Genomic DNA, 27988 nt, shown 5'->3' on the forward strand with positions numbered 1-27988 from the left:
CCCTCCCTTCCTCACCTGCTCTCAGCCCCAGCCCCGCCCCCGCTCCGCCCTGGCCCAGCCACCGGCTCCGCCCCTGGCTCCTCCTCCCCCCCCCCCAACCCCGCCAGATCGGCCCCCGGGACGGAGCCGCGCGGAGCCCCGAACGCTTGGGTCCCCAGCATGATCCTCGGTGAGTGGCCTCCGTAGCTCCAGTCTCCGGACCCCTGGGTGTCCCCTCTGGATCTCCGTTCCCCCCAATCCTGGGCTTCGCGATGACAGCAGTCTCCTGTCAGAGCCTGGCTCCCCCTCCCCCTACATCTGGCTCCACATCTGTGCCCCCCTCCAGAGTCCCCTTTTTCCCTACCGTTCACTACTGGAGGAGATGGGGGTAGGGGAGAACGAGACTCCTATAATGAGTTGCTGCATATTCATGAGACTCATGAATATTCTATGAAGACAGTCAGGGATTGAGGAGGGGGATTGTTTGGGGGCCGGGGATTGGGGGGTGGGGGGGAGAACTGCACCGCCACTACCACCTCTCCAACCCACATCCACAGGGGCCTGAGCCAAAGTAGAAAAGGGAAGGAGGAAGCAGGGAGCAAGGATAAATTAAGGGAGATTAGAAAGGGGGGGGGGAGTACAGTTTGAACCTAATGGGGACAGGGCAGAGTGGAGAAAGGAGGAAACTCGGGAGAAAATCGAGTCTGGAAAGGCTATGGTAAAGGAAGGGGGACTGGGCTGGGGGGAACAGGGGCTAACAGTAATGGGACTGGGGCCTGGGTGCTGGGGGGGGGGAAGGAGCAGGGTTTGGAGGCCTGAGAAGGGGGTCACCAGGACTTGCAGGGTTTTGTGGGGTAGGGCCGTAAAGAAAGGGAGGAGGGGTGGGGAGCTGCCTATCCCAAAGGCCTGGGCGGTTCAGATCCTGTCTGTGCTCCTGTCTCAGCAACCGTCCTGGTCCTACAGGCTGAAACCTGCCCCATTCACTCCCAGTTCCTGGCGCTGGGAACCTGTACTCTCCCCACCCCCCTTCCCTTCCTCCTCCTCCTCCTCTTCCTCTTCTTCCTACAATGCTGCCCAGGGCTGGGGGAAGCCAGGCTTTGAGGGGGAATAGGGAGAGGGAAGGGGGAGGGGATCCTGCCTGGCCTCTGACAGCCCCATAGCCAACAACATCCCCATCCCTGGTGACCTACATCGAAAGGAGCCCTGGGGGATGGGGGTGGGGTGGGAGCCCGGCTCAGTCACCGTCCTCCTCTTGATCTCCGTTTCTGACTTTGTTTCACTCGGTTGCCTTCCTCTAAATTCCCGAAGGCTCTGCTCTGACCTCTGATCTCACCCTGACCAGGCTGGTTTCTGATGTTCCCCCTCCCAGGTTTAGGGGAGCCTGCCTCCATCCCCCCCCCCAGCCACCTGTAACTCACTCCCTAATCTACCCCCTACCTTAAGGACACCTGGACTCGTTGCTCTAGGCCTAACAGCTGCCCTTCTCTCTAGCTGCAACCTTTCTTCTTGCTTTTTCCCTCTCTGGCTCTTTTTTTCTAATCTCCTTCCTGTCTGCGCTTTCTTTTCCTCTAACTCATTCTATTCCTCTTTCCTTCTATTCCTTTTGTTCTGCCTACATCTCTCCCTCGTGTCTTCCCCTCTGTCATTTTTCTTTTCCATTTCTCTTTCTTGATCCATCGTCTACCTTTCCTTTTCCATTTCCCTTACGTCTCTCCATTTCTCACCTTCTTTCTCCTTTCCTCCTCTGTGTGGACTCCATTGGTGGAGGAAGGAGGGACTGTTATAGTCAGCAGTCCTGAAATTCCTCATCCTCTTAGGAGTACCTCTTTCCCCAAAGCTTAGGCCTTTGTCCAGAGGCTCAGCATTCCTCAGGCCTCTGTGACCCCACACACCCTTGACCACACTGGGAGCCCAGGGACTCTGTGACAGCAAAATCAAAATGTTTTAAGATAAAATTGGTGGAGGTGATTCTTTTATGCCCGATAGAGTCCCGGGAAACGTTCCCGAGCTCAAGAATAACATTAAAACCTGGGGCAGAAGTTTGGGTCCAGATTTCCTTAAAGTTCCCTTTCCTCACATCTCCCAGGAAGACACCATAATAACCCCTTACTTTGTGCCAAACATAACAACAGTGGAGGGAAAAAAAAAAAGGGGGGGGAGAGTGTGGTAAGGCTGCCACACCTGCCAGGAAGGAAAGGACTGGAGGGAAACAGAGAATCAGAGAAAGAGAGAGAGATACCCCAAAGTCTGAGTTATACATCTTATATTCTAGGCTCTATATTCTGGGTGGGTTTAGTTATGTTGGGACTGAATTGGAGTTTTGATCAGAGGGATTCTAGGTTTGGGGTCCAGTTCTGTTTCTTATTCTAAAGTACACATTGAGATCTTTGACTGCTCTTTTGTTCTAATGGGTCAAGAAGCCCCTCTGCCCTTCACTGTTTAACTTGATTCTCCCCTCTCTCCCCCACCATTCAAAAACTCATGGCCATCCCTCCCCCATCCCCATCTCCCTGCCCCCAGGGTGTGTATGTGGAGGGGGAAAGGGAGCTGTTATTACAGATGATGGTTTAAATAGTTGCTCATAATCATCCCCCTATCCCTTTCATCTTTGACTTCAAAGCATTTTCTAGCTCTTAATTTGCCTCCTTCCTGGAAAAGGGAAACTGAGGAAAAAGAGAAGTAGCTCTGGGCCTCAGACAAAGAAAGAATAGCCCAAGAGTTTACCACTTCCTCCATTCCCCCCTCCCCACACACTCCTTTGGCAGGAAATAAGAAAATTTGGAGAAAGAGAAAGGGGATAGGAAATGAGTTCAAATTCCCTCAGATTAGCATCCTAGACCTAGGCCTGCACACTTTAACCTTAACTATTGCCAAGTCTCTCAGGAGGTAATTGTCCCCTTGGGATCTTCCCTTTTGGGGCTCCTGGGGGCTACCCCCATCAAACTCACCACTCTGTCTTTTAAAATCTCTTTCTTCCAAGTCCAATTCAGACAATATTCCTTTCATGAAGTCTTTCTTGAATTGATTCTCCGACTGTACTCCCCTTGCTCTCTCTCCCTCCAAAGTGATTTCTTCTTCCTCAAATTTCTCTTAATACTTTTCACATTTTCTCTTAGTGCACAATTATTTATGTCCATGGCTTTCCTCACTATCAATATATAAACACGTTAATACCAATTTTTTTTTTTTTTGTATCCCCAGGGCCTGCAGGCTGATTATGTAGTAGGCTCTGTGTATATTTGTTGAACTGACAAGAAAACTATTTTTGCCCAAAGCCTTTTGACTTCGATCTCTATCTTCACCCTTTAACTTGACTGACCTCCGTTCCTACTGAGCCCCTAACTCCAGCGTCCGGATCTCTGTATTTCCATCAGCTTCTCCCTGGTTTGGGCTCCACCCCTTCCCTTAAAAAACAAACCTCTCAGTTCCTCCTTATCTCATCTTGAATCCTGCTCTAACCTGAGAGGTTCCCTACCCTCATTCACTCTCCATTCCAATTATCTCTGGCTCCTAAACTTCCATTTTGTTGCCCAAATGGCTGCTAGATTTTCCTCTTTCCCACCCCTCCTCATTCAAGACTTTGCACTAAACCATTTTTTCTCATTTGGAATGAATGGACCTGACCCAGGTCTAGGGGATAATAGAAGATGTTAAGGGATAAGGCCTTAATAACGGGGGACCTAGTGATTCCTGAGTTCCTAGCTAAGAGGGGCTGAGAGGTAGGTCTCAACAAGATTAAACAGGTCCCAGAAAGTCAGACTCAGGATAAAGATGGCATGAGGAGGGCCAAATATATCTTGATGTTAAAGAGAGAAATGAAGATAAAACAAAATTTTAAAAAAAAGATAAAAAGTAAAATTAAAATGAAGATAAAAAAGATTTAAAAAAAATTTTTTTAAAGGTTGGGGATAAAGAGACATCAAAAAAAAAATAATTGAGACTATTAAGATTGTTTTTAAATGCCCTTGTTGGGTTGTGTCTGACTCTTCATGGCCCCATTTGGGGCAAAGGTAATGGAATAATTTACCATTTTCTTCTCCAACTCATTTTAAAGATGAGAAAACTGAGGCAAACGGGTTAAGTGTCTTGCCCAGCGTCACACAGCTAGTAAGTGTCTGAGGCTAGATTTGAACTCAAGAAAATGAGACTTCCTGACTCCATCTCCTGCCATCTAGCTGCCTCTTTAAAGAGGGTAGGGCTCTCTCTGCCGGAGGGCAATTACTCTAATGAGCGTCTCTTCTTGCCCTAGCCTTGATCCAGTCCCTCCCTTTAGCTGCACAACCCCTTCTTCTCAATCACTGGGACACCTGGGTTCCCTGTCTCCTCACTCAGATGCCTCTAACCCAACCAAATATAATTCAATTCAACAAACACTATTTAAACTCTTACTTAGATGGGAGGCCATCCTCAAAATCAATCCTGGATTTGCTTCCTTCCTTCTTCCAGAGTTCTCATGAAAAGGAGAAGCAGTCCTCCAGGTAGGAGGGTCTCTTATTCTCCCTCCCCCAACCAAACCTGGAGGCTCTGGTTGGATGGAGCAAGCTCAAAAGAGAATGTCATGGAGTGGTAGAAAGAATGCTGATTTTGGAGTAATAGGACCTGCTTCTGAATCTCAGCTTTGTCACTAGTGACCTATGTAACCTTGGCACCTAGCCTCAAAGGGACTCAGTTTCTCAGCAAACTGAGAGACTATCTCACAGGCCCCCTCCAATTCTATTATCCTAAAAGGAGGCATTTCAGAGAATGGGGCCAAGCAAACCTACCCCACCCCCTCTTTATTTATAATAACTCCGGTTTCTGTAGCATGGTGAGCTCAGTTCTTTTTCTCACAACATCCTTGTCCAGAGGGAGCCCAGGCATTATTATTCCCTCTTTTTACAGATGAAGAAACTGGGGCTTACAGAGGTTAAATGACAATTATTAGATAATCTCAGTTTGTATCACAGCCCAAGTCTCATGACTTCAAGTCCAAAAGCTCCTTCTACAATACCTCTGTCTTTATTCACCCCCTAAATACCTAACTGTCCCCCTGTAGTCCTACACAAACACAACACAGCAGGGCTGCAATCTGGTTGAAAAATGGGGGGGTAGAATTGGATAGATACCACTCCTCCCCTCCTTGGGAAAGCATTGGGCATGCAAGACTGGCGGGAGAGCTGGAAAGCTCAGGGTTCAAGTTCCCTGCTGGGAGGGAGTGGTGTGGATGTGGGCACATGTTTGTAGCTTGACCTGAGCTTCCCAATCTAAGGATGCTGGAGAGAGGGAGGGAGAGGGGGAGGAGGGGGAATTACTGATTTCCCCTGTGTCAAGATCTGGAAGTCAGGGTAATGGGCATGGTGGCCAAGATGCAGCCTCCAGTTTCCATGTGTGTGTTGAGAGGGAGGAGTAGAAATGATAGCTCCTAGCCATCTGTGGTGGGCAGAGAGTGGGGAGGGGAGGGTGGCTGGGGGCTCTGGGAGAGCTCAGGTTTCTAGCACCATTCCCTGCTGCCACTCTAGGCTAGTTAATGCTGCCCAGGCCTGATGTACCAAGGGATAAGGGGGAGGGGGAGAAGATAAGCATTAAAGCACGAAATAGGGAGAGGAAGTCACCAAAGTATCTCCATGTCCCCCTATTCTGTCTTAACCTCTGTCATTTTCCCTGTCTTCTGTCACCATTTTTTTAGTCTGTCAGTCTCTTTCTCTATCTATTCCTATTTCTTTCTTTCAAAAATATTTATTTTAAATTTTGAAATTTGAAAAATTTGAAAATTTACATTTCAAATTTTGAAAAATTTTGAATTCCAAATTCCCTCCCTCGGACTTCTCCCCTCCTTCCCCCCCACCCCCACCGAGCCTTCTTATCCCTTTTTCTTTTCTTTTTTTTTTTTTCTCTCTTCAGATCTGAGATAGCCGGGGGCATAGAACCTGAATGTTCTGATTCCCAGCTGCTAATCTAGAAAACTCTTATATCCCAAGCATCTACTTTTAGCTCTTCAAGCCTGACCCCAGCCTCCAATAATCCCTGCTCCTCCTGAACCTCCCAGGTAGAACACCAGGACTCAAGGATCCTGGCCAAATAGCCCCACCTCTGAATGGAGGAGATGCCCCAGGACCCTAGGGACAAACTCCCCCCATACTCTGAGCTGTGCCTGAGTCTTCCCCCACCCCCTCTCTCTCTCCACTGCTTCCCCTAATCCCTGCTCCCCCGCCCTCCCCTCTGCCCCACTTTTCCAGGATCCTGATTGGCTGATTCTCTTGGCCAGGCTTGGGGGGGGTTAGGAGGGGAGGATAGGAGAGGGAGGGTGTCAGGGGCAGGACCCAGGAAAAGGGAATTTGTCAGGCCTAGAGCCCTAGGGAGGCTGGGGCCAGTACCTTGGGGCAGTGGGCACCAGTTCCACCAGGTATGAGAAAAAAAGAAAATCCTGAAAGAGGGAGGAAAGGAGAAATTTAAAAAGAACCCAGGCGATCCCTTTCCTCCTTTGAAAGGAAGAAGGGACAGGAGCCAGGCCCGCCATCTCCGATTCTACTTTGGTTCCTGGGAAAAAGCAGGTGGGGGTGGTCGGTGACCTGGCAAATGCCCTGGAGCTCCCCCAGAGCAGGCAGCCCAGGTCTGCTGGAAGCCCTGCAGGTCTCCCCAGAGTGGCTGCCTTGGTTGTCCTCAGTTGGGCTCTCCCGTTAAGCTGGGTTGTGGTGGAGGGGTGAGGTCTGGGAGGGTTGGGATTTTCATTTCCTCCTTTGGTTCAGACTTAGGCATTCCCCATTCTGATTGCCCTGGACATGCTTCCTCCTTCAAAAGAGAAGCAGGAGATGCCTGGGTGAGAGAGAACGCCAATGGAATTGGGGAGGTGGGGGGAAAGGAGGAGGGGAGGAAGGGAGGGGGGAAGGAAAGAAGCTGAAGAAAGATTTACAAATGTGCTACTTACACACCCTTCTCTGATTCTGCATGGTTTTAGAGTGATGTTGATTATTAGTTAAGCTTTGTAATGAGGAATGGGGAAAGGAACAAGCCTTTATTAAGCCAGGCACTGTGCTAAGTGCTTTATAAATATTATCTCATTTGAACCTCACAACAATCCTGAGAGGTGAGGAGGTGAGTGCTATTATTATCCTATTTTATAGTTGAGAGATCTGAGGCAGACAGAGGTTAGGTGATTTGCCCAAGATCTTACTGCTAATAAATGTTTAAGGCTGAATTTGAACTCAGGTCTTCCTAACTGTGATTGATCCCAGGGATTTCCCCATCCATTGAGCCAGTTAGACATTACTTAAGTGCTCTTCTAGACTCCTCATGCATTCTGTCCCTCTACTCTCCAATCCTGAGCCTCCACCTCTCTTTTGGATCAGTAGGCTGAATCAGCCATTTTTCTCCCTAATTAATTCTCTTAATAGAAGTACAAAAAGAGAGAGAAGATATTTCCACAGCTCCTACCTAGTCAGATCTCCTCTTCCTTTTCAAGTGGGAAGGATCCCAAGATCACAGAATTTTGAGTTGGAAGGGACTTTACAGGTTCCCTAGTCCCAGGCCTTGGATGTTACAAATAAGGAAACTGAGGCCTCCAGAGGCAAAATGACTTACAGAGCTAGGATTTAAATGCCACATCGCTGGCTTCAAACCAGTGACCTTTCCCATCCTACATGGAATATTGCATTCATTTCTGCAATGTTCTTATAAAGGGTATATTGTTAAGTTGGAGTCTATTTAAGGAGCTCAAAATCATATCACAATAAAGCCATTAGGGAAAAGGTGTTAGACTAGTCCTTCCTGGGTCCAGAAGGCAAAATGTGGAGGAATGAGCAGAAGGTGCTTCTAATCAGACTTCTGCTGCGTAGAAGGAAATACTTCCTAACAATTGGAGCTATCCCAAAGTGAGAAGGACTGAGTCACCTCCACCTCCCTCTTTCTGTCCCCATATACCCCATCCCTCCTCCCTTTCACTGGAGGAAAGGGTCACCTGGGGTAGGACCTTCTTCCGTTTCTCTTTTCTTTCCTCTTCTAGGCTTCTCCTTCCTTTTCTTATACCTGATGGGAACTTATGCCCACTGCTCTGAAATACTATTCTCAGTCCTTTCTTCCCCCCATCTCAGCGCCCCAAACTTGATAAATTTCCTTTTCCTGGGTCTTGCCCCTGACACCCTCTCTCTCCTGTCCTCCCATCTCCCCCCCCTCTCCAAGCCTGGCCAAGAGAATCAGCCAATCAGGTTACTGGAAAAGTGGGGCAGAGGGGAGGGGTTGCCTTGGGATGCAGTGAGTTTCTCATGATGGGAGGTCCTCCAGTAGAGGCTTGCAATGACCATTTGTCAGGATATTGTAACTAGGATTCATGATTTGTGTCGGGGTTGAACTAAATGACCTTGGAGTTTCCTTCCGACTGTGAGAATCCATGACTTTTCTTCCTTTGGGGTGTTAAGGGCTTTAGGATCCTTAGAGAGCATGAAAAGTTCCAGATTCCTGGAGGATAGAGCTAGGATAAGGGACATCTGGGTCCCATGCTTACCAAACATAGAGGATTCTTTCTGTGTCTAAAAAGTGCTTAGAGATCTTGGGGGATGGGAGAGATCTGGAGAAGAGAGAAGTGAAACCAGCCCCAGAGGGAAAGAAAGAGTTGTACCCTCCCTGTTTCTGTCACCATATATAGCATGCTTATAGCTGAAGTCCCATGGAGTGAGTCTGGAGGGGTGGGGGTGGAGGGGTGGATGAACAGGACAGACAAGGTGGCTGCAGTTGAGGAGGGCAGAGTCCACGACTGCCACCACTCAACCACCCCCCTTCCCCTATAACCTACCTTCTCCTGCTACAGGAAGCCTGAGCCGAGCGGGGCCCCTCCCTCTGCTTCACCCGCCCCCCATCATGCAGCCCCCCCTCGACCTCAAGCAGATCTTGCCCTTCCCAATGGAGCCAGCTCCCACCCTGAGCCTCTTCAGCAACTTTGGCACGGTAAGGATGGCCCTGCACCCTCTCTAGCCTCTGCCTCACTCAAACCCTCCCCCCTCCCCACTCTTCCCTTAGTCTCCACCTCTAACCCCCTTCTCTTTCTTCAAACTCCAGCACTTCCTCTCCCCTTACCTCCCACCTCCCACTCCTCCCATCCCTCAGACCCCACCCCTTCTCAGCACATTTTAATCTCTCTTTCTACCCCTCAAGCCCCATTCACACTCTCCCTTTAGACACATACTTTCAATTTCGACTCAGTGCTACTTTTATTAAAGACCTACTTAATAAAGATACAAAAAAAAAAATTATGATAGTATTTCTAGCTTGAAGCAATTTACAATTTAGTGAGGAGATGGGATATCCCCACTTAATTCCTGGGACCTTATTCTCCACTCTCTCCTTCTGGCCCCCCAGATTTTCTTCCTTAACTGTCCTAAGCCTCAGTGTCCTCAGATTGCCTTTCTATATTAAAAATAGTCATTCCTAGTTCTCTAGCATTGTAAGGTATACAGATTGCTTTCCTCACAATTCTTGAGAAGAAGGTATCACTGTCATCATTTAACATATGGGAAAACAGACTTAAGGAAGGTTAAGCAATTTGCCCATGAGCACAGAACTAATATACACATAGGACTTGGAGTTTGAATTCAGTTCTCTGGATCTAAAATCCATCACTATTGCTATTATTTGATGCTTATGATGTGCCCCGCCCAGAGCTGAGCATTGGAAGAGATATAAAGAATTGCAAGACAAGGGACAAAAAGAAGCATTTACATAAAGTTTTCTATATTTCAAGATCTGTGCTAAGTACTTAAAAACAAAACAAAAACCAAAAAACACAAATATTCCATTTGATCCTTTTCACTAGAAATATAAGAATAGATTTTGCCCTCAAGGAGTTTATAATCTAGTTAAAGAGATACAGTTAACTTAAATGAAACACTAGCTGTAATTAAGAACAAATAGTATCCAATTAAGTTACAGATTTTGTGATACAGGCTCCAAGTCCTGAAAAAGTTCAAAGGAAGGGGAAATCATGAGCAGTCAGAGAAGACTTCCTGGAGGAGGAAGGCTTTCAAAGAATGGATAACTATTGGTCCAGGAGGTGGTAGAGGGCATTCTTATTTGGGTACCATTTGGTCTAGACAGTCTCTGAGGGCCCTCACAATATTAAGGTTCTTAAAAAGCATAATGTTACGTATTGGTCAACCTGCCATCTGAGAGAGGGGGTGGGGGGAAGGAGGAGAAAAATTGGAACAAAAGGTTTGGCAAATGTCAATGTTGTAAAATTACCCATGCATATATCTGGTAAATAAAAAGCCATTTAAAAAAAGCATAATGTTAGTGCCAACCACATTATCAGGGACAGTTTCATAAGAATTATAATTTAAACAGGTGATCAGATTACAAGGTGAGCTTTTGCAATTTTAAGTTGGTATCTGGTTATATATAAGGCACAGACTTTTGGGACCCCCTATATAATCTCAGCTCATGTTTCTCTGGGACTTCACTTTCTGCTCTGTAAAATGAGAATTGAACTAGATGATCTTAAGGTTCTGTTTTAGACTTCAAGATTCTGTCGAGTTGAAATGTCCCGAATGGCTGCTGAAATTCCCCCCCTCAGAGTGGTCAGTGTTTTAAACTAGTGATACTCAACCCCAAGATATTTTGTAACACAAAAATTCAAGACCTTTGGGTTACAGTGTTCTTTTTGTTACATAGCAGATTTGATAGTCCTATACTGTAAGTAGGCAAAGAGACCTTCATTCTAATCTCTAGCACTTACTAACTGTGCCATCAATGAGAAATTTTTTTTAATTATTTTTATTTTTTTTTTTTATTTACCAGATATATGTATGGATAATTTTACAACATTGACATTTGCCAAACTTCTTTTTGTTCCAATTTTTCCCCTCCTTCCTCCCCCAGATGGCAGGTTGACCAATACATGTTCAATATGTTAAAGTCTAAATTAAATGCAATATACGTATACATGTTCAAACAGTTGTTTTGCTGTACAAAAAGAATCGGACTTTGAAACAGTGTACAATTAGCCTGTGAAGGAAATCCAAAATGCAGGCGGACAAAATTAGAGGGATTGGGAATTCTATGTAGTGGTTCATAGTCAACCACAGAGTTTTTTCATGGGTGTAGCTGGTTCAGTTCGTTACTGCTCTGTTGGAACTGATTTGGTTCATCTCATTGTTGACATCATATAGTATCAATGAGAAATTACTTTTATCTCTGAGCTCTTTTTCTCATCAGCAAAATGAAAGTGAAGCTATTTGTGAGGAAAGCACTTTGTAATCCTTAAAGGATTAGAAATGTGAGTTACATGATGTCTATGCAAGTGGCTAGAGTTCAGGAATGAATTATTATCTGAGTGACCAGGGCAAGTCACTTAATTAGACACATACACACACAAATATAATACATACATACATGTGTGTATATGTGAGCTATTTGTTTAAATCAGGGAAACATAGGTTCAAATCCCTGACCACTGACATTGGGTGATCCTAGACAAGTCATTTAACAGTTATATTCCTCAGGCAATTTGCTCGAGCTTATTAAGATCGGCATCTGTGTATTTCTGGAAGAAGTTCCCACATCTCAATTTCTCTATGTGGTTGAAACCACATAATGCATATTTTTATATTAAAGTTGAAGAAGGCAACTGTAAAAGGACTTGACTTATGTATTTATCTTTGTATGTGTCAGCTAGAGGCAACTCAGATTGACAGGCCTGAAAGTCAGGAAGACCTGTGTTTAAACTATGACTCAACTTACAAGCTGTAGGACTTCCAGGGGTCATTTAATATCTGTCTGCCTCAGTTTTCTCAGCTGTAAAATAGGGATAATAATAGCACCAGCCTCCTAGTGTTGTTGCTGTGAAAATCAAACGAGAAAACATTGGTAAAGTATTTAGGCACTTAATAAATACTCACCAACTCCTTGAGGATAGTGCTATATTTTATTTCATTTTTGTATCATCATCTCCTAATATACTGTTTTGCACAGAATTGATACTTCATAAGAGTTAAATTGTTGAGGTAATAAAGAGGAAGATGTCCAAGACGATTGATTATCGGTCTCCATCTTGAATGATGGAAACAATAGAGATGATAGGGAAGTAAGTTTGATTTGAGGGAGGTACAGTGATGTGCTTAGTTTCAGACACATTTGAGTTTGGGGCATGGAAAGGATATAGAAATAAAAAAAAACATGAGAAGTTCAGGACTGAGGACAGTGCTACAGAGGTCATGTGATATCTTCAATCTGAAATCATAAGATCATGAGACTTTTAAATGGGAGATCATTTAGACCAAACCCCTCATTTTACAGATTAAGAAACTGAGGTCCAAAGATGTTAAGTGGTTTGTCCAAGGTGACAACAGAGCTAAGATGACTTCAAAAAAATTCTCCTCCATGTATTTTTGTATTTTGTTTTTAAATCTCCTCCATTTCGAAATGCATGTCCTTCTTCTTCCATTCCCAGAGAGCTATCTCTTCCTTATAACAAGAAATAAAAATGAAAGAGAAAGAAGAGCAACTCACCAGAACTCACCAAGATATCTTTTAGCTGAGAGTATTGGGTCTATAATGTTCCATGCTTGTAGTCCCCCATTGCACAAATAAGGGAGCTGTCTTTCAGACAGCAGATCCTCTCCATTTCCCATTATTTTATAAGTTGGAAGACTATCTATTATCCTGAAACCAGTCACAAATAGTCTAATAGAGATTTGGAGCTGGGACATCTCTGAGCCTCAGTTTTAAATCTATAAAATGAGAATAAGGAGACAAGCACTTTCTATTCTGTAAAGCTTTTGTGAAAATAAAGATTTATATAAACAGAGGCATCAAGCATGTAGCCCATGCCATTCCTGAGTGGCCTGAACTAGATTAAAATGTAATTTGGAAATATACAATAAAAATATGATAAAACATAGATAATACATTTTTGAACTTACTCAATATGGAGATATTGGTATAATTATATAATTAGTGCACCCTCATTTCTATTTGACTTTGATACAAGTGGCAATATTAAATATATGGACATATGAATTATTATTGATTTAAACTACATGGAGGTAATAGTTAATGCCTGGAGCATAGAGAGTCTTCCAGAATAGCCCACTTAACAGAAGATGGACATAGGAAAAAGAGCCAGCTAAGAGGAAACAGAGAATAGAAAGATGGAGGAGGGGAATGAAGGGGCAACACCAGAAGAGAGGAGAGTCAAAGAAGACAAGGAGAGAGTTTCTGGAAGGAAGATATTGTCAGCAGTATCAGATGCCCTAGAGAAATGGGGCAGGGGGGAGGTTAGGAAAGATCTGTAGCCTTAACAATAGGGATTTTCTATTCTTTCCTTTCAGCTGTAGTCAACTCTGGAGTAGAATATACCACTTTTGTGTTAGAGCGAGAAGGTATCTTTGGCCCATCCTATCATTTTACAGATCCGGAAACAGACCTACAAGAGAGGAAGTAACTCACCAGGTCACTGGCACATAATGAGTCCACGTAGTTTATTATTTATTAAACACCTACTATGTGCCAGAGGCAGCTTGAATAGAGAACAGACTTTGAGACCAGGGTCCAGATCCTTTGATTCTTACTAGTCACGTCATCCTGGGCAAGAGCCCTTAAATCTCCCAGCTCTCCAGGCAAATCTTAAGACTAACTTGTATAGAGAAAAGGTTGGCCTGAGAGCTCTCTCTACCTATAAAACCACAGGTCCAGTCTCTGTCCCTCCCTATCCTGTGTGCTTGGCGTGTGGGATCCAAAGACAAAAAATGCAATAGTTCCTGCCTTCAGGGAGTTTATCTTCACAGATTAAGAAACTGCGGAGCTGGACTTTAAGTCTGGCCCCCAAATCCAGTTCATTTTCAGCTACAACAGCAGCCTGGAGACCCTTTTAGGAAGTGCATGTGGTGAGGTCACAGCCATCTTCAGAACAATACCAGGACATTTTAATTTCGAATCTAATAGGTAGATAGAATGTGAATAAACCAAATCTTTTTGAAAAGTCCACAAGCGTTTTTCACATGATTTTAATACCCCAAAGTTTGAGAACTGCTCCATTAGACCATACCTGCTCATTTTCCCTGACTGAGTTACCCCAGTTCTCTCTGCACACCCCACAAAGGACAGACGGTGTGCTGACACTCCTAGCCTAACTCCCCGCCCTTCCCAAAGGCAAGCTCTCTTCCAGCTCCTAACCTCTGTCTCGATTTAAAAGGTGATGAAATGAGATCCAAAAATACAGGTTAGGGAGACTATGATCGAGGCATGGGAAGGGGGAGGGGAGGATGAGCAGAGGGCAGGACTGGAGATGTGTTTTGGGGGAGGAAAAGAGGTCTTGGGTGACCTGAGGTTACCCTGTGTTGGTTCTGTCTCCCCCCAATGCGCCCCCGCCCCGCACCCTGCCATGTGTGGCCGCCAGAGGGCAGCGCCTGCTCAGATCCACCGGCTTGGTTGGGGACAAGGGAGCTCTAGCCCCTTCGCTGTCTAAGGTCTTCTGCGGCGTGGTCCCCCCAGTTCTGGGGGAGGGGCTCGGGGAGGGACCGGGGACCTGGATACCTGAGTTCCGTTTCCATCTTCCTCGCCTACAGATGAAGGATGGTGCGCTCCTTACTGTGCCTCAGTTGCCTCCAGTGTAACCGGGGAGAGCAAAGGGACCCCCCAAGGAGAAGCCGCGGCTTGCGTCCCCGTCCCAGAGGGGAGTCAGGGCAGGGCAATGGATGGGGAAGATGACAGTGTTGAGGAATGACAGACAGGGTTTGAGCATGAGAAACAGGGACGTCAGAGAGGAGCGCAGTGCAAGGAGGCTGGACGCCAGAGATCAGTCGGAGAAGGGTCATTTACGCGGGCGCTCAGGGCCTGGGTCCGCCTGCCTGCAGCGGACCCCTCTTCGGCTGAGATCTGGTGGAGAATGAGACCCCGCATCCCCATCTCCTTGTCCCGGGCGTCTGCGGTCCTAATTCCCGCCCCCGGCCCGGGTCCGCCCTCAGCCCCTCCTCCGGGGCGGGGCTCAGGCCCCGGCCGGTACCGCCTCCCTCTACCCCGGCCGGCCCGGCCGCACAGCCCCAAGCCGCACGGGCAGCGAGCGCCGAGTCCCTGGCCCGGCCCGGCCCCCCTCCGCCCGGGTCCTCCCACCCCGGGCCATGGAGTCGCGGCCCCCGGGGTCCCGCAGGGTAAGCGACCCCGGACCCCCGCCCCCCTCCGCTCCCCTCGGCTCCCGCCGCTGCCGCAGCCCCCGCCTGCCCCTCCCCTGCAAGCTGCCTCTCCCATCCTTTGAACCCCTGGTTCCCCACAGGCCCCCACAGCCCTGCATCGCTCCCCACCCCCACATCAGATCCCCCGATCCCAGAGAAGACCGCCCAAACTGCCCCCTCCACACCGGATTCCCCGCCAGTCCCCCCAAGATCTCTTTTGGAGCACTCCAGGTCTTCAGGCTGCTCCCACCACATCACCAGATTCTCTACCCTTCTGCAGAATCCCATGCCTTCCAGAGCTCACTGCATCTTCCTTTTCTCCCATCCCGGCTTCTCACCCCAACCTGCCCTCTTTGTGCCGGCTACATCTCCCAGGATTCCCTCCTATCCCTCCGAGTCTCCCACCTGCTTCTCTCAGACACCCCTCACCCATCCTCCCCTATCTCAAATCTGGATGTCCCTCTCCTCCAGGCCCCCGAGCTCTGGCCTTCTCTCTTCCCTTCCTATCTTCCTCTTTCCTGGTCTGTTTGTTTGTTTTGAATTCTGTGGGGGTTTTGATCTGGAAAAAAAAAAGGGTAAAGAAATCAATAGAGGGGCATCTGGCTTTATGAGATAAAAAAACCGATGGAAGGAAATATAATCAAAGTCCCCCTCCTCAATTTCTCTTTCTGGTTTCTCCCTGCTTCCTTCCCTCCCCCCAACCCCCAACACACAGAGCGTCTTTCCTGATTTATTCCTCCCTAGCTTCTCAAGACAATCCACATTGATTTTTAATCTTTGAGGGCATCTGGGGCAATGTATTTTGGAAGCCCCCATGGAGAAGGATCCTGTATTTCAGGAAGGGGCCCAGGTGTGGGGATGGCTTTGGGAATATTTAGAATTAGGAGCTGGATCACTTAAGTCCCCCTGACCTTGGCCTGAACCATTCCTTCTCTGTGGATAGAATTGGGCCCAGGCATTCTAACACCCAGGCTGACATTTATTCCAAGGAAGATACCCAGAATGGAGTTGTGTGGCTTGGGTAGCACTCAACCTTCCCTCCCCCCACCCCCAGCCCCAATCGGGTATTTACGGAGTTAAACTAGATCTTTCCCAGAACCTGGATGTAGGATAAGAGAGCTTCTGGAAGGAAGGTTCTGTCACCCTGGAGGGGAGAAAGAGAAATAGATGAGGCCAGTTGTGGGTCAAGAAAGGTCGGGAGAGGGTAATTGGGAAGAACAGTGTCAAAATCATTGTCTGTATGGTGGGGACTTAGGGAAGGAGGCAGGAACTGGGGGGATCATCCTGTCTCCTTTACTCCCTCTCCATCTCCCTTTTTGACACACACACACACACACACACACACACACACACACACACACACACACACCATTCTCTCTACCCCAGCTCATCCGACTTGGGTTTCTTGGCCCATATTGAGTTTCAGGTTGAGCTGAATCTCAAAGCAGAGGACTTGGGGCCACGGGGCCAGGATCTCCCCCCCAACAGGGGAAGGGAAGCGCTTAGGGTCTCCGGGTAAGATGGTTTCGGTTCTGGCGGCCTAGGTCTAGCAAGGAAGTCTGTGTCAGTTCTATTCTCTCTTTCTCTCTCCTTCTGCCTCTTTTCTCTCTCTCTCACATACACACACAGAATCACACACACACTCACTTACATGAATGCCAAATACACATTATACACATACCCAGATAAACACATATGTCGATTATACAACACAGCCGTTCACCCTTGTCTACAGTCCTGTACACACAGATAGATGTAGATAAGCAGCTGACGTATAAAGAGCACATGATACTCATTCAACATCCCACCCATACACAAAGACTCATCACAGCATGCTTAATACATACTCACACACACCCCCTTCTATTGGTTGGCTTTTCCATGGATGTGGGCTTGGTCTTTCAGGGGGGTAGGGAAGGTAGATATTGACACCTGTCAATCAAACTTTTTTTTTTGAATGAAGGCAAAATTACTAGCAATAATATTATCAAAACTTGGGGGAAGGCAGTGAATGGTGGTCATTGTCAGTGATCTTTCTCTCTAGAGATCTCAAAGCCCCTGTCCTAGCCATAAATTTCTTCCCAGGACTTCTGGCACAATTACTGAAGAGGGGTGGGTGGGAGCTTCTCTGATCATCTCCCAGTTTCACTTTTCAAAGCCAGAGTCTCTCTGGAAAGAGTGAAATCAGAGCAAGGGGAGTTCAGCCGTGGAGCTGAGGATCTTGGAACCCCCCAGCTACCCGCCCTCACTTGACCCCTCCATCTGGATGATTATGCTTCAACCCCAGCTTGGCCCCATTCCTATGGGTGGTCCCTGTCACCACCCATTCCTCTCCATCTCCAGCTGCATTCCAGACCTGCCACTCCCAGGCCCCCTAAGAATAGAGGGGCTAGAAACGGGGGCAGGGAGGAACAGCTATTGTCTAGTGCCAGGGGTCCCCTGGCTCCATCCTCTGGCCTCTCCTGGCCCCCTGTGGCAGAAGTCTTCACAGGAACTCCCATCTCCTCCCCTCCCCATGTGGCCTCTTGGCAGGCAGCTGAAGAGACATCTGCTGGCCCATCTCTCCCAGGCTAGGGAGAGATGCTTTTCAGATCCTGACCAGCACTACAGTCCTGGCCCTGGGGGCTGTGCTGCTCAGGGAGATGGCTCCCCAGATCCCTAACTTTCTTCTTCTAGCTAGAGGGAGCTTTGAGGAGGGGCTGGGCTCCTGAGTCCCCACTCAGCCCAGTCCCTTTGCTGAATTCCAGCCACAGCCGCATTTTAGGAGTTATCTCTGGTCACCAAGAGTGTTGTCAAAACCAGAAAGTCCCAGATGAGCTCATTAGGGACTTATTTTGCCACTCCATTACATGTATCCAAGACCCACAAGGTATTCCTTGTCCACAGCAGGACTCTCCTAACTTGGGCTCAGCGAGAAGTCTGCTCACCATGTCTGAGGGCAGAAAGGATGAAAGAAGGGATTGGAATGACAAGGTTGGGTATGTTGGGGTTGTGAATATAGGGCTGAAAATAGGAAAGAACATTGAAATTCAGGGTAGATGTAGTTGGGGGGCTGAGAAGGCAAACGTGGAAATTGTAGTGTGTAGGTGCCGAAGGAAGAGAGCCCTTTTTGGCCTTTGGAGACTGGCGCACTATGCTAGGGTTCATGACTCATCCCCTGACTCTGTCCTCAGATGGATCCCGTGCAGAAGGCTGTGCTGTCCCACACCTTTGGGGGACCTCTACTCAAGACCAAGCGGCCAATCATTTCCTGTAACGTCTGTCAGATCCGATTTAACTCCCAGGTGAGGGGCCCAAACTAGCCAAAGGGAGAAAGATAGGCAAGAGCTGAGGGGACGTTGACAGGAGAGAGGAGGGGTCTGGAAGAACATTGGGGGAATCTTGGGATGAGAGAAGCGGGAGCTGGGGGTACCCGGAGGGGACTGGGAGGACACTGAAGAGAGAGAACTGGGATTGGTTTACTTTGGACAATACACCCTTGATACACAAATGACTAGGCCAATTAACTTGCACCGTTTCTTGGTCCTGGAGAGCTGGTAGGCAAACTTCCTCTTGGGCCCCCTTCAGGCAAGCTGGCTTTTCCAAAGATCACCCCTCAGTTCCCTCTAACTAGCATCTTCCAGGAAGACCTTGACCTGGGGAATTTCCAGAATAGGAGAGATCAGGTTTGAAAAAAAGAAGAATCATACACTTTAAAGGCAGGGGGGTGGCTAGGATGATCCTTCAGGAATATGTCTGGATCTTCTTTTCTGATAACAAGGAGAATCTGTGACTTATGATGGACTTTTCCCAATATAATTTCCTTTTCTCCATCTATTCCCTCTCCTCACCACCCTCTCAAACTTACTAACACACGTATATAGACACATAAACACACACACACAATATACATATGTGCCACTTGCCCCAGGGACTCAGAACTACCCACAACCCAAGTGAATGATCTTTCCTGACCATCTCCTTTCTAAGTTTCTTCTGTGTGCGACAGAAAAAAGAATTTTTGCGGCATCTAGTGCTTTGAGATCTTTTAGAGGGAAAGCAGCAAAATTCATTCTGCTGAACATCTGAATGGTGGAAATTAGGCAAGAATGTTGAGTTTCTGTCTTTCTTCTGCTCTTCTTCCTTCTTCATGCTGCTTGGCTCTGACTTCTTACTGCCCCTCTAGACCAAGCCTGCTGAGCCTGCCCTCTCCTCCCCACCCCTTACATTCCTCCCTCTATCCCAGGGATCTTGTGGCTCCTGGGATCTTGTTCACCCAGCAGAATATTGCTGTATTGGGGGAGGGGAGGGAGATAGAGGGAATAGTAGAGAAAGTTCAGGTATGAGGAGTTCACTCACTTGGAGCCAGGTATAGGACCCAGGTATCCAATTCCCCCGAACATCTCGCCCCGGTCACCAGTAGTTTGTAGAGACCTAAGTGGTAGGGAAACAGCTCCCCTTTCCCCCCCATTGCCTTCTCCACCTCATCCTCACCCTCCCACCTCCTACTGTGGGTTCTGTTTTGACAGCTGTCTCCGCTTCTGTCCCTGTCTTTTCTGCTGGAGCTAGAAAGCTGATCCAGAGGGCCTGTGGCCAGGGTCCTCCAGGGTCTCTGCCATGGAGACCTCTGGGGAAACAAAACCTAGGACAGTCAGGACAAGGACCCAGGCATATATATATATAGAGAGAGAGAGAGAGACACTGAAAAAGGGCTAGGCAGCAGAGGTGAGGACATTTGGGAGTTGGGGAGGGTAGCAGCCAGGCTGATATGCAGGCCCTTCCCACGAATGGATTAGCATTCTGCTCTGGAGGAGACAGGTACCCCCTTCCCCCTTCTCCTAAGGGCTCGGGAGGGATAGTAGTCTGAGGCAGACCAGGGCATGGAGATGGGTAGGAGCAAGGTGGGACTGAGGTATTACTAACTTCTTAACTAGGGATCCGTCAATGAGGTGTGTGTAGATAGATGGATATATATGTGTGATTGTGTATGTATATATGTGTGCACACATATGTGCATGTGGGTACATTTAAGTATGTGTATGTGTGTATACACATATGTATTTGTGTATGCATAAGTATGTATATGTATGTATATATAATTGATTTCCTTTGTAATTCCATGTATTTTACTTTGTGCATTTTAAAATGTGATTCCAAGAAAGGGTCCAAAGACATCACTAGCCTGCCAGAGGGGCCTTAGACACACCAAAAAGGTTAAGAACTCCTGTTCTAGAACCTGAGAACCTGAATCTCTGGGAACAGGAAATATTTCTGCTTCTTTTCCATCAACTAAACACCCCCAAAATAATTGGAATAATTTGTTATTATTTATAAATACAAGAGATCGAAATGTTTCCCATGATTCTCTCTTCTGCCCCACGCAGTCCCCCAGCAGCGAGACCTCTGGGGGAGAGCGTTTATGCAGAGAGGGATGTTAGGGGGAGGAGAAGACTGAGGCTCTGAGGGAAAGCACCGATTGTCAACCTCTTTTCTGACTCTCCTCTTCTTCAGAGCCAGGCAGAGGCACACTACAAGGGCAATCGGCATGCTCGCCGTGTCAAAGGCATCGAGGCTGCCAAGACCCGGGGCAAAGAGCCTGCCGTCAAGGAGCCTGGAGAGCCAGCACCATCAGGCAACAGCCCTCCCAGTGAGGATGGAGGGGCCCTCCGACCAGGTCTGTCTGTCAATCCCATGATATACATATGCATATGTTACATACAAATACATATGATACACTTATATACATAGCACATCTATGCATATGTTTCTCTGCCATCTTTCTGTCTTCTACTAGCTTCTATATCTCAAATACAAGAAGGAAGAGACATTAGATCTGGAAAAAAAATCTGGGTATTTCAGTGGACTTCAAGCTCAATATAAAACAGTGTGATTTGGCAGGCAAAAAGCTAATCACTTATGTTCAGAGAGGTCTCTCTTCCAGAAAAAGGGGAGGTGATAGTGCTCTGTTCTCATCAAACCATAGTTCAAGTGGTAACAGAGGTTAGCATGGAAGCTGATAAGCTCAAGACCATCCAGAGAAAGACAAGGATGATGAAGAGTTTTGTGTTTAAGCCATATGAGGATCACTTGAAAGAACTAGTGATATTTAACCTGGAGAACACTGTCTTCAAATACTTGAAAGGATGTTAAGAGGGAGAGAGATTAAGCTTGTTCTGTTTGGCCCTAGAAGACAAGACTAGGAGCCATAGTTGGAAGGCTCAAAGAGGCAAATTTATGTGTAATAGTGGAGGAATTTCCTAATTGAGCTGTCTAGTAGTATAAAGGGTTTCCTTGGGAAGTAATGGTTTTCTCCTAACTAGAGAGCAACAAGAAACCATGTTTGGTTCTTTTTGCCTGTTTCTTTGCATTCTCTTGTTTTCCCCACCTTCCCCCATCCCTTCTTTGTTTCTGTCACACCCGCTCCCCCCTTCTCTGTTTTTTCTCTCCCTCTCTTGCTTCTATTTCTTTCTCCTTTTCTTTTTTTAAAAAATTTATTAATTTTATAAATTTTTTGACAGTATATATGCATGGGTAATTTTTTTTTTTTACAACATTATCCCTTGTATTCACTTTTCCAAATTTTCCTCTCCCTCCCTCTACTCCTTCCCCTAGATGACAGGCAATCCCATATATAATAAATGTGTTACAGTATATCCTAGATACAAATATATGTGTGTAAAACCAAATTTATTGTTGCACTCTCCTTTTCTTTTCTTCCTCTTTTCTCTTTGTTCTCTTATCTATGTTTTCTGCCCCTTCTATCTTTTTCCCTCCCTCACTTTATTTCCCACACCTCTCTCTCCCTCCCCTTCCTTCTCTCTTCTTCCCTTCTTTCTCTCTATTTCTCTCCTAGGTTCCTCCCTCTTCCTTCCCTTCTTTTTCTTTCTCTTTAAATAATACACATTTTGAGATAGGAAATTATGTATATATGTATGTATGTACAATGGTATGCAAATTGGGATGAATTAGAATAATAAAATTTATTGGTTTATACATTTAACTTTACAACTTTTTTACATTTTAAAAAATCTTTTAATATGCATTATAACCTTCCTTTGCTATAATCACTAGTTTTACATGATTCTGCAATGAGTGTATAAGATTTTGACACATATTCTTTAATTCTTTATTGCAAAATTACATTTTAATCATATTGAATCCTAAGTTTACCCTAAGAGAAATAATCCATCTCCCTAGGTTGAGCCTTAAATATAGGCCATCGGTTTTCAGTGGAATTTCCATTTCAGGTGATTTCCTAGGTCACAGAGACACATTATCTCCATCTCTAGGATTAATTTCTTATCCTTATTCCTCTTATCCTTGTCATAATACAAAGTTGTGCAAAGGTATTCCATTTACATTTTTAAATTTACATAATTCTAGAACAATTCTATTTCTTAAATACATTGGTATATTTAACAGAGAGTTAGTCATTCCCCTAATGGGGATAAGACTTTCAGGGCCTCTAGAAATTAAAAGTAAACAAACAAACAAAAATAACAATCCAAAACATTTTTGGTAGATATTTTACAATCTGATGAAGAAGCCTAGTCATGCAGGCTCACTTGAATTGAATTCAGTGAATTCATCCGTGAATGAAAAAGTAATTTTCATCAGTAAAAATCATATTTTCCCCCAATTGTCAGCATCTCAATCTTTGTATTCTCTTGCCCATGACGAATATTTTTTTCTTCATAGCAATGGTTAGGGTTTTTTGGTTTTGTTTTTTTTTAACTTGTCTTCTCATTTTTTTTTTCTAAGTTCAAGAAGCCTTCAATGCACTATAGAAGAAATCAATAACAGCCCATCCAGCTACCAGGTCTCTCTGAAGGTCTTTGCTTGTTTTTTGAGAAATAATTAGGCTGTTTCACAGCAATGGTTTTTCCATTTCTTAGTGCTGATTTTTTTATTGTTGATCTCACCTCCTTTTGTGCTTCAGTGCAACTGGTCTTGTTTCATTCTGAGCTTGAATAAACCTTGGAATGCTTGGCTTCCCCACACCAACAGCTTGCTGTAATATCTCTAACAGTCACTGAAGTGTGCTCATTAAGAGTGACACTTTTGCATGTTTCCTTGGAGTGATATCTACTCTTAAAAACCATAGATTTAAAAATACAACAAAAGATAGCAACAAAACATGTATATGTAATATGAAATCTAGCATTCAGCTTTCAGAATTAACTAAAGGTGGGGGAACCAGCCCAGTTTGGTTTCATATGGTCAAGGTTAGGTATCCTGAGACAGTCTAGAACCAGTAAAAGAACCCAAGAGAGATCAGTTCTGTCACAGAATGAAAATGTCAAAATCATTGCTTGTCCTGAGTAATTTGCACACCATTGCACATATATGAGTGATTTATCCTCTCTTCATTTCTGTTTCACTCTCTCTCCATTTCTAGCTCTCCCTACCTAGGTAAGCCCATGAGCTAAGCCCAGAGACCCCAGTGAGCTAGACTTTCCATCCTGTCACCCCCTAGCCCCACCACACCCCATTCTAGCTTTTCCTAGCACAGAGTCCCTTCTGTCTTCCCTGAAGCCCAGCCCAATGACTCAGAGGAAAAGGAGGAAGAATTGGCAATGTCTTGACCTGGCTCCCCTCCCCAAGAAGAGAGGCCCCTTCACAGGAGAGGGGAAGTACAGGAATTCTGAGCCATCTTTCCCCTGTACCCCACTCTTCTCACCGGGAGACCTGGATTCTGGATCTGGCTCTTCTCGTAACTAGCTGTGTGATCTTGGACAAGTCATTAGTCTGTGAACCTCACTTCCTCATCTGTTAAAACAAAGAGGTTGAACTAGAGGTCCCTTCTGATTTTAACTGTATGATCCTTTGATCTCGAAAGTCTCTCTCAGTTCTGCCCTCCAGCTGACGTTCCAAATCCAATTCAGAGCCAGAAATCAGAGAGAGAGAGGAATGGGTCAGGGGAAGGAGGCTCATGGTCTGGGCATCCTCACCACCATTATCCTGCCATCATGACAACAAATATCAGTCATGATCTGATCCCTATACCGCTTCCCTCTCTTTGACTCAACATCCCCAATCTGGGGGTGCAGAAGGGATCCAGTTTAGAGAAGAGAAAGCAAAGGAAGGGAACAAAGACAGAAGGCCAGCACTAAAACCTCATGACCTTGAACTTCACTTTCCCTCTCTCAGCCTCAATTCTCTCATCTGTTTAAAAAAAAGGTGCGGTGGAAGGACATGGAGAGGGAGATCGGTGCCTTCTTTGTATTTCTCAGTACTGTGGTGAAGATCAAATGAGGTCATGGAAATAAGCTTTGAAAACTATAAAGTTTGATCCGAATGTCAGCTATAATTATTGTTATTATTAGATGAGACAACAACACAGAGAGAAGGGAAGAAACAATAGGACTGATGGACAGACTCTCTTTAAAGTATTGGTTCCCTTCACTCAGCCGCCCTCACCCCTACTCCCGGCCTCCCTCTGACCCGGAAACTGGATCATCTGCAGGAGCTGGAGTTTCCCCAGTTGAGAGTTGAGAGGCTGGAGCCCAGACCCAGGACTAGACCCTGTGCATCTTTAATGGAGCCATGAATTATAGAGCAGCTCAGCCATGGTCCCTGTTCCTTCACTCTCTCTATCTTTGTCTATCATGTCTCTGTCTCTAACTATCCCTGATCCCATCTCTATCTCCTTGATCCTTTTCTCAGCACTTCTGGGTGCATCTCCCTTCCCTTCCCCCTCTTCCCCTCTTCCTCCTCCCCCTCCTCCCTCCTAGCTGTCCTTTGTGGGGGTGGGGCAGGGCCCTGGGGATCAAGCAGGCCTGGAGCTGAGTGAGGCCAGGCCGGGCGGGTCCCGGATCAGCCGTGCTTCTCCAGCCTGGCCAGGCAGCCTGCCAGGATTCTGCTATGCAGGGAGGGATGTGCTCATTCCCTGCAGGGGAGAACAGTGAAGGGGAGAGGGGAACCACTTGGCCATTACCAATTAGGAGGCCAGAAACTTTGAAATGTAGGCTAGGTGCTTCCCCCAGAGAGCTGGGAGCTTCAGCCCGGAGGTGGGGGGCTGGCTTCTTTTGCCTAAAGAGATTCTGGGTAAACTCAATTTTTCCCTGGTGTCAGAGGCTTTTGTTCAGAGGCAAACCATTTGTGACCCATGTGTTCTTTTCCCATCCTTCCAGTTGTGGTGGAAAACGGGCTGAGCCTGGCCCCCAGATCACCTGAGAAGCAACCTGGTGTCCCCTCCCCACCCAATGTCCCAGAAACTGGACGGGCTGGAACCAAGGGCGACGGGAGGACTCCAGCCCCAGCCACACTTCCAGGGGGCAGCAAGGAGGAGGAAGAAAAGGCCAAAAGGCTATTATATTGTGCTCTGTGCAAGGTGGCTGTGAACTCCCTGTCCCAGCTTGAGGCACATAACAAAGGTAATGAGTCCCCATGAACCCTTTGACTTGGCATCAGCTGACCCCGGTCCAGGACCCTCCTCCCAGCTTAGGACCTTGGTTATCACATCTGTCCAGCCTTATCCACGGCTTCCCCTGTATTATCCTCTCCTCACTTCTCTTATGATCCTGAAATGTCTCATGGTCTCACGCTTAACCCTCAACATCTCTCTGGCTGTCAGAATTTCCTCTAGTACAACAGTTAGTTAATAAACAATTTATTAAGCACCCAAGATGTGGCCCCCCCCACCCTAGTGCAAGCCTCAAAATTGAGGGACTTAAGGAGTTGGAGCCTGGAGGGAGGTGTTGATTAGGAACCTGTATGCCTGGTTCTCCTTGGAACTTTAAGGGTATAGGAGAAATCAGGGGGCCTCCAGGAATCCAACCTCCAGTATCCTTTCTCCACTCTTCAATCCTCAACCTCAAATTCAGGTACCAAGCACAAGACAATCCTGGAGGCACGCAGTGGGCTGGGCCCCATCAAAGCGTACCCCAGGCTGGGGCCCCCCATTCCTGGGGAACCGGAGGCCCCTTCCCAGGACCGGACCTTCCACTGTGAAATCTGCAATGTTAAGGTCAATTCTGAGATCCAGTTAAAACAGGTAAGTTAGTCTTCCTCTTGTCTGGTGTTACTTCCTGGGGCTCCTTAAGAAGGACTACACCTCCAAAGCTCCACCAAAGGAGTTTGGCTGGCCTCGGGCTCCATCCTCAGGGCCAGCACCTTTTCTCCTTAGACAATAATGAGTGGGTGCCTTGGTTCTCTCCACATCCCAGCATTGTGAGCCAAAGCCTCCTCCTTCATTCTCATCACGCCCCTATGTCTTCTTGAATTTCTGACCTACCCACTATAACACCCACTTCATTTTTCCTTCAGCACATCTCCAGCCGGAGGCACCGGGACGGCATGGCTGGCAAACCTAACCCCCTGCTGAGCCGCCACAAGAAGCCACGGGGCGTTGGGGAACTGGCGGTGAGTCTGGGTGTCCATCCCGAGCCAGAGGATGTGGAGTGATGGGAGGGCTGGGGGGAAGAGGTCCCTGAGGGGAGGAGCAGAGAGACGTTCTGAAGCCTGAGGAAGGAGAGGATAGGGAATTCAGGGGATAGATAGGGGATTGGGGGGGGAGGGTGCCAAGGCTCTGGCTAACCTTTGCTTCTCTTTCACACAGGGCACGCTGACTTTCTCAAAGGAGCTGCCTAAGTCCTTGGCCGGTGGTCTTCTCCCCAGCCCTCTGGCGGTGGCGGCAGTGATGGCGGCAGCGGCTGGCTCTCCGCTGTCCCTGCGCCCAGCCCCTGCTGCCCCGCTCCTCCAGGGCCCCCCCCTCACCCACCCCCTGCTCCACCCAGCGCCCGGGCCCATCCGAACTGCGCACGGACCCATCCTCTTCTCTCCCTACTGACCCCAACCCTGAACCCCCAGCCTCCCCCCATTCCTATTGGGACCCAGGCTCTGGGCCCCCCCAAGCCCGCCCCCCCTCCTGGCTTTTCCTGGGAAGGAGTCTCTCTTTCCTCCCCCAGACCACCCCGAGGTACGGGGTTCCAGGAATGGGAAGGGGGAAGCGGGGGAGGGGGGCTTCAGAAAGGGGGGCACCCCAGATCTCAGGGAACCCCATCCCTGCCCCTCCCTCTCCCTCATAAAGGGGGGGCATCTCATCCCTAGCCCTTTTGGAGATTACCCCTCTCCCAAAAGCCATGTCCATCCAGACCCTACCCCCAAACCTAGCACAAAAACGGGGTTCACAAGCCATGTCCAGGGTCCGGGTCCGGGGTGAGGGTCAGGAACGGATTTTCTTGGCAATAATCGGACTCTGGGACTCCGGATCCCATACCCCAAACTGAAGCGCTTCCGTGAACATCCCCATGGAGGGGGGCAGGAGGGATCCGGGGTCCCTCATAAGCACTTTGGCATTTTGGCCTGCAGCCTCACTGTGTCCACCTGGCCCAACCTTCACCCTACCCCAACACTGTTCCAACCCGTACTGGGGGCAGTATTTATGGGGGGGTCACACCCCCACCCTCCCCCCTTCCACAAACACCCAGTCCCTAGCCTGTACTCTCTCCTCCAGCCCGGGTTTCCACTGTCTTCTCACCAGCACCCATGGTCCATGGGGGTACTGAGGGGGGCAGGGGGTGTCCGTCCAATCCGAATCCACCCCGGCCCTGCCTTCCGCAAAACTGTGAGCGAGCAAAAAGCAATAGAAGCCCCTTCCCCCTGCTCCCTGCCGAAGGACTCGCACCCAGACCTGTAACCCTGCCCCCTGCCCCCTAGCCCAGTTACCTCATTCCCCTCCCCACCAGCCCCCTCAACTGCACAACTTGGGCGGGGGCGGGGCCTCTGTGTTTCTCTGTCCTCGGTGTTGTCGAATTCTTGCAGTCCTGGGGAGGCGGCCCCCTTCTGCACCACCACCATCACCCGTTTCTGCTTGATGATGTAGCATCTTCCGCCTCCCAACAATAAAGTCCAGATTCGTTTTGCCCTTCGCTCCCCAAACCTCAGTCTCTAAATTT

The 27988-nt window shown here is 47.5% G+C and overlaps 1 protein-coding gene across 4 annotated transcripts; it reads left to right on the forward strand.

Moving 5' to 3' along the window:
- Positions 1-106: 106 nt before the first annotated feature.
- Positions 107-27971, forward strand: ZNF385A (zinc finger protein 385A). 4 transcript variants are annotated; one of them, XM_074270125.1, is made up of 9 exons: positions 107-169; positions 6705-6775; positions 8759-8895; positions 18284-18394; positions 20601-20763; positions 25223-25465; positions 25916-26085; positions 26358-26453; positions 26650-27971. In XM_074270125.1, the coding sequence occupies exons 3-9, from the start codon at positions 8809-8811 to the stop codon at positions 26878-26880; spliced, it is 1101 nt and encodes a 366-aa protein (XP_074126226.1). In that variant the 5' UTR covers positions 107-169; positions 6705-6775; positions 8759-8808; the 3' UTR covers positions 26881-27971. The 4 variants fall into 4 exon arrangements, with proteins under 4 accessions (XP_074126226.1, XP_074126225.1, XP_074126229.1 ...); XM_074270124.1 differs by lacking the exon at positions 6705-6775 and having other exon boundaries at positions 109-169; XM_074270127.1 differs by lacking the exons at positions 107-169; positions 6705-6775 and adding an exon at positions 6281-6509.
- The last annotated feature ends 17 nt before the right edge of the window (positions 27972-27988 follow it).

The sequence above is a fragment of the Sminthopsis crassicaudata genome, chromosome 5 (assembly GCF_048593235.1).
Source record: "Sminthopsis crassicaudata isolate SCR6 chromosome 5, ASM4859323v1, whole genome shotgun sequence".
NCBI lineage: Eukaryota > Metazoa > Chordata > Mammalia > Dasyuromorphia > Dasyuridae > Sminthopsis > Sminthopsis crassicaudata.

What these genes read in the sequence shown, in the direction of transcription:
- ZNF385A (XM_074270124.1), top strand. An exon ending in TGGAGGGGCCCTCCGACCAG is followed by an intron (nt 20,764 to 25,222) that starts GTCTGTCTGTCA and finishes CCATCCTTCCAG; the next exon opens with TTGTGGTGGAAAACGGGCTG. An exon ending in CTGAGATCCAGTTAAAACAG is followed by an intron (nt 26,086 to 26,357) that starts GTAAGTTAGTCT and finishes TTTTTCCTTCAG; the next exon opens with CACATCTCCAGCCGGAGGCA.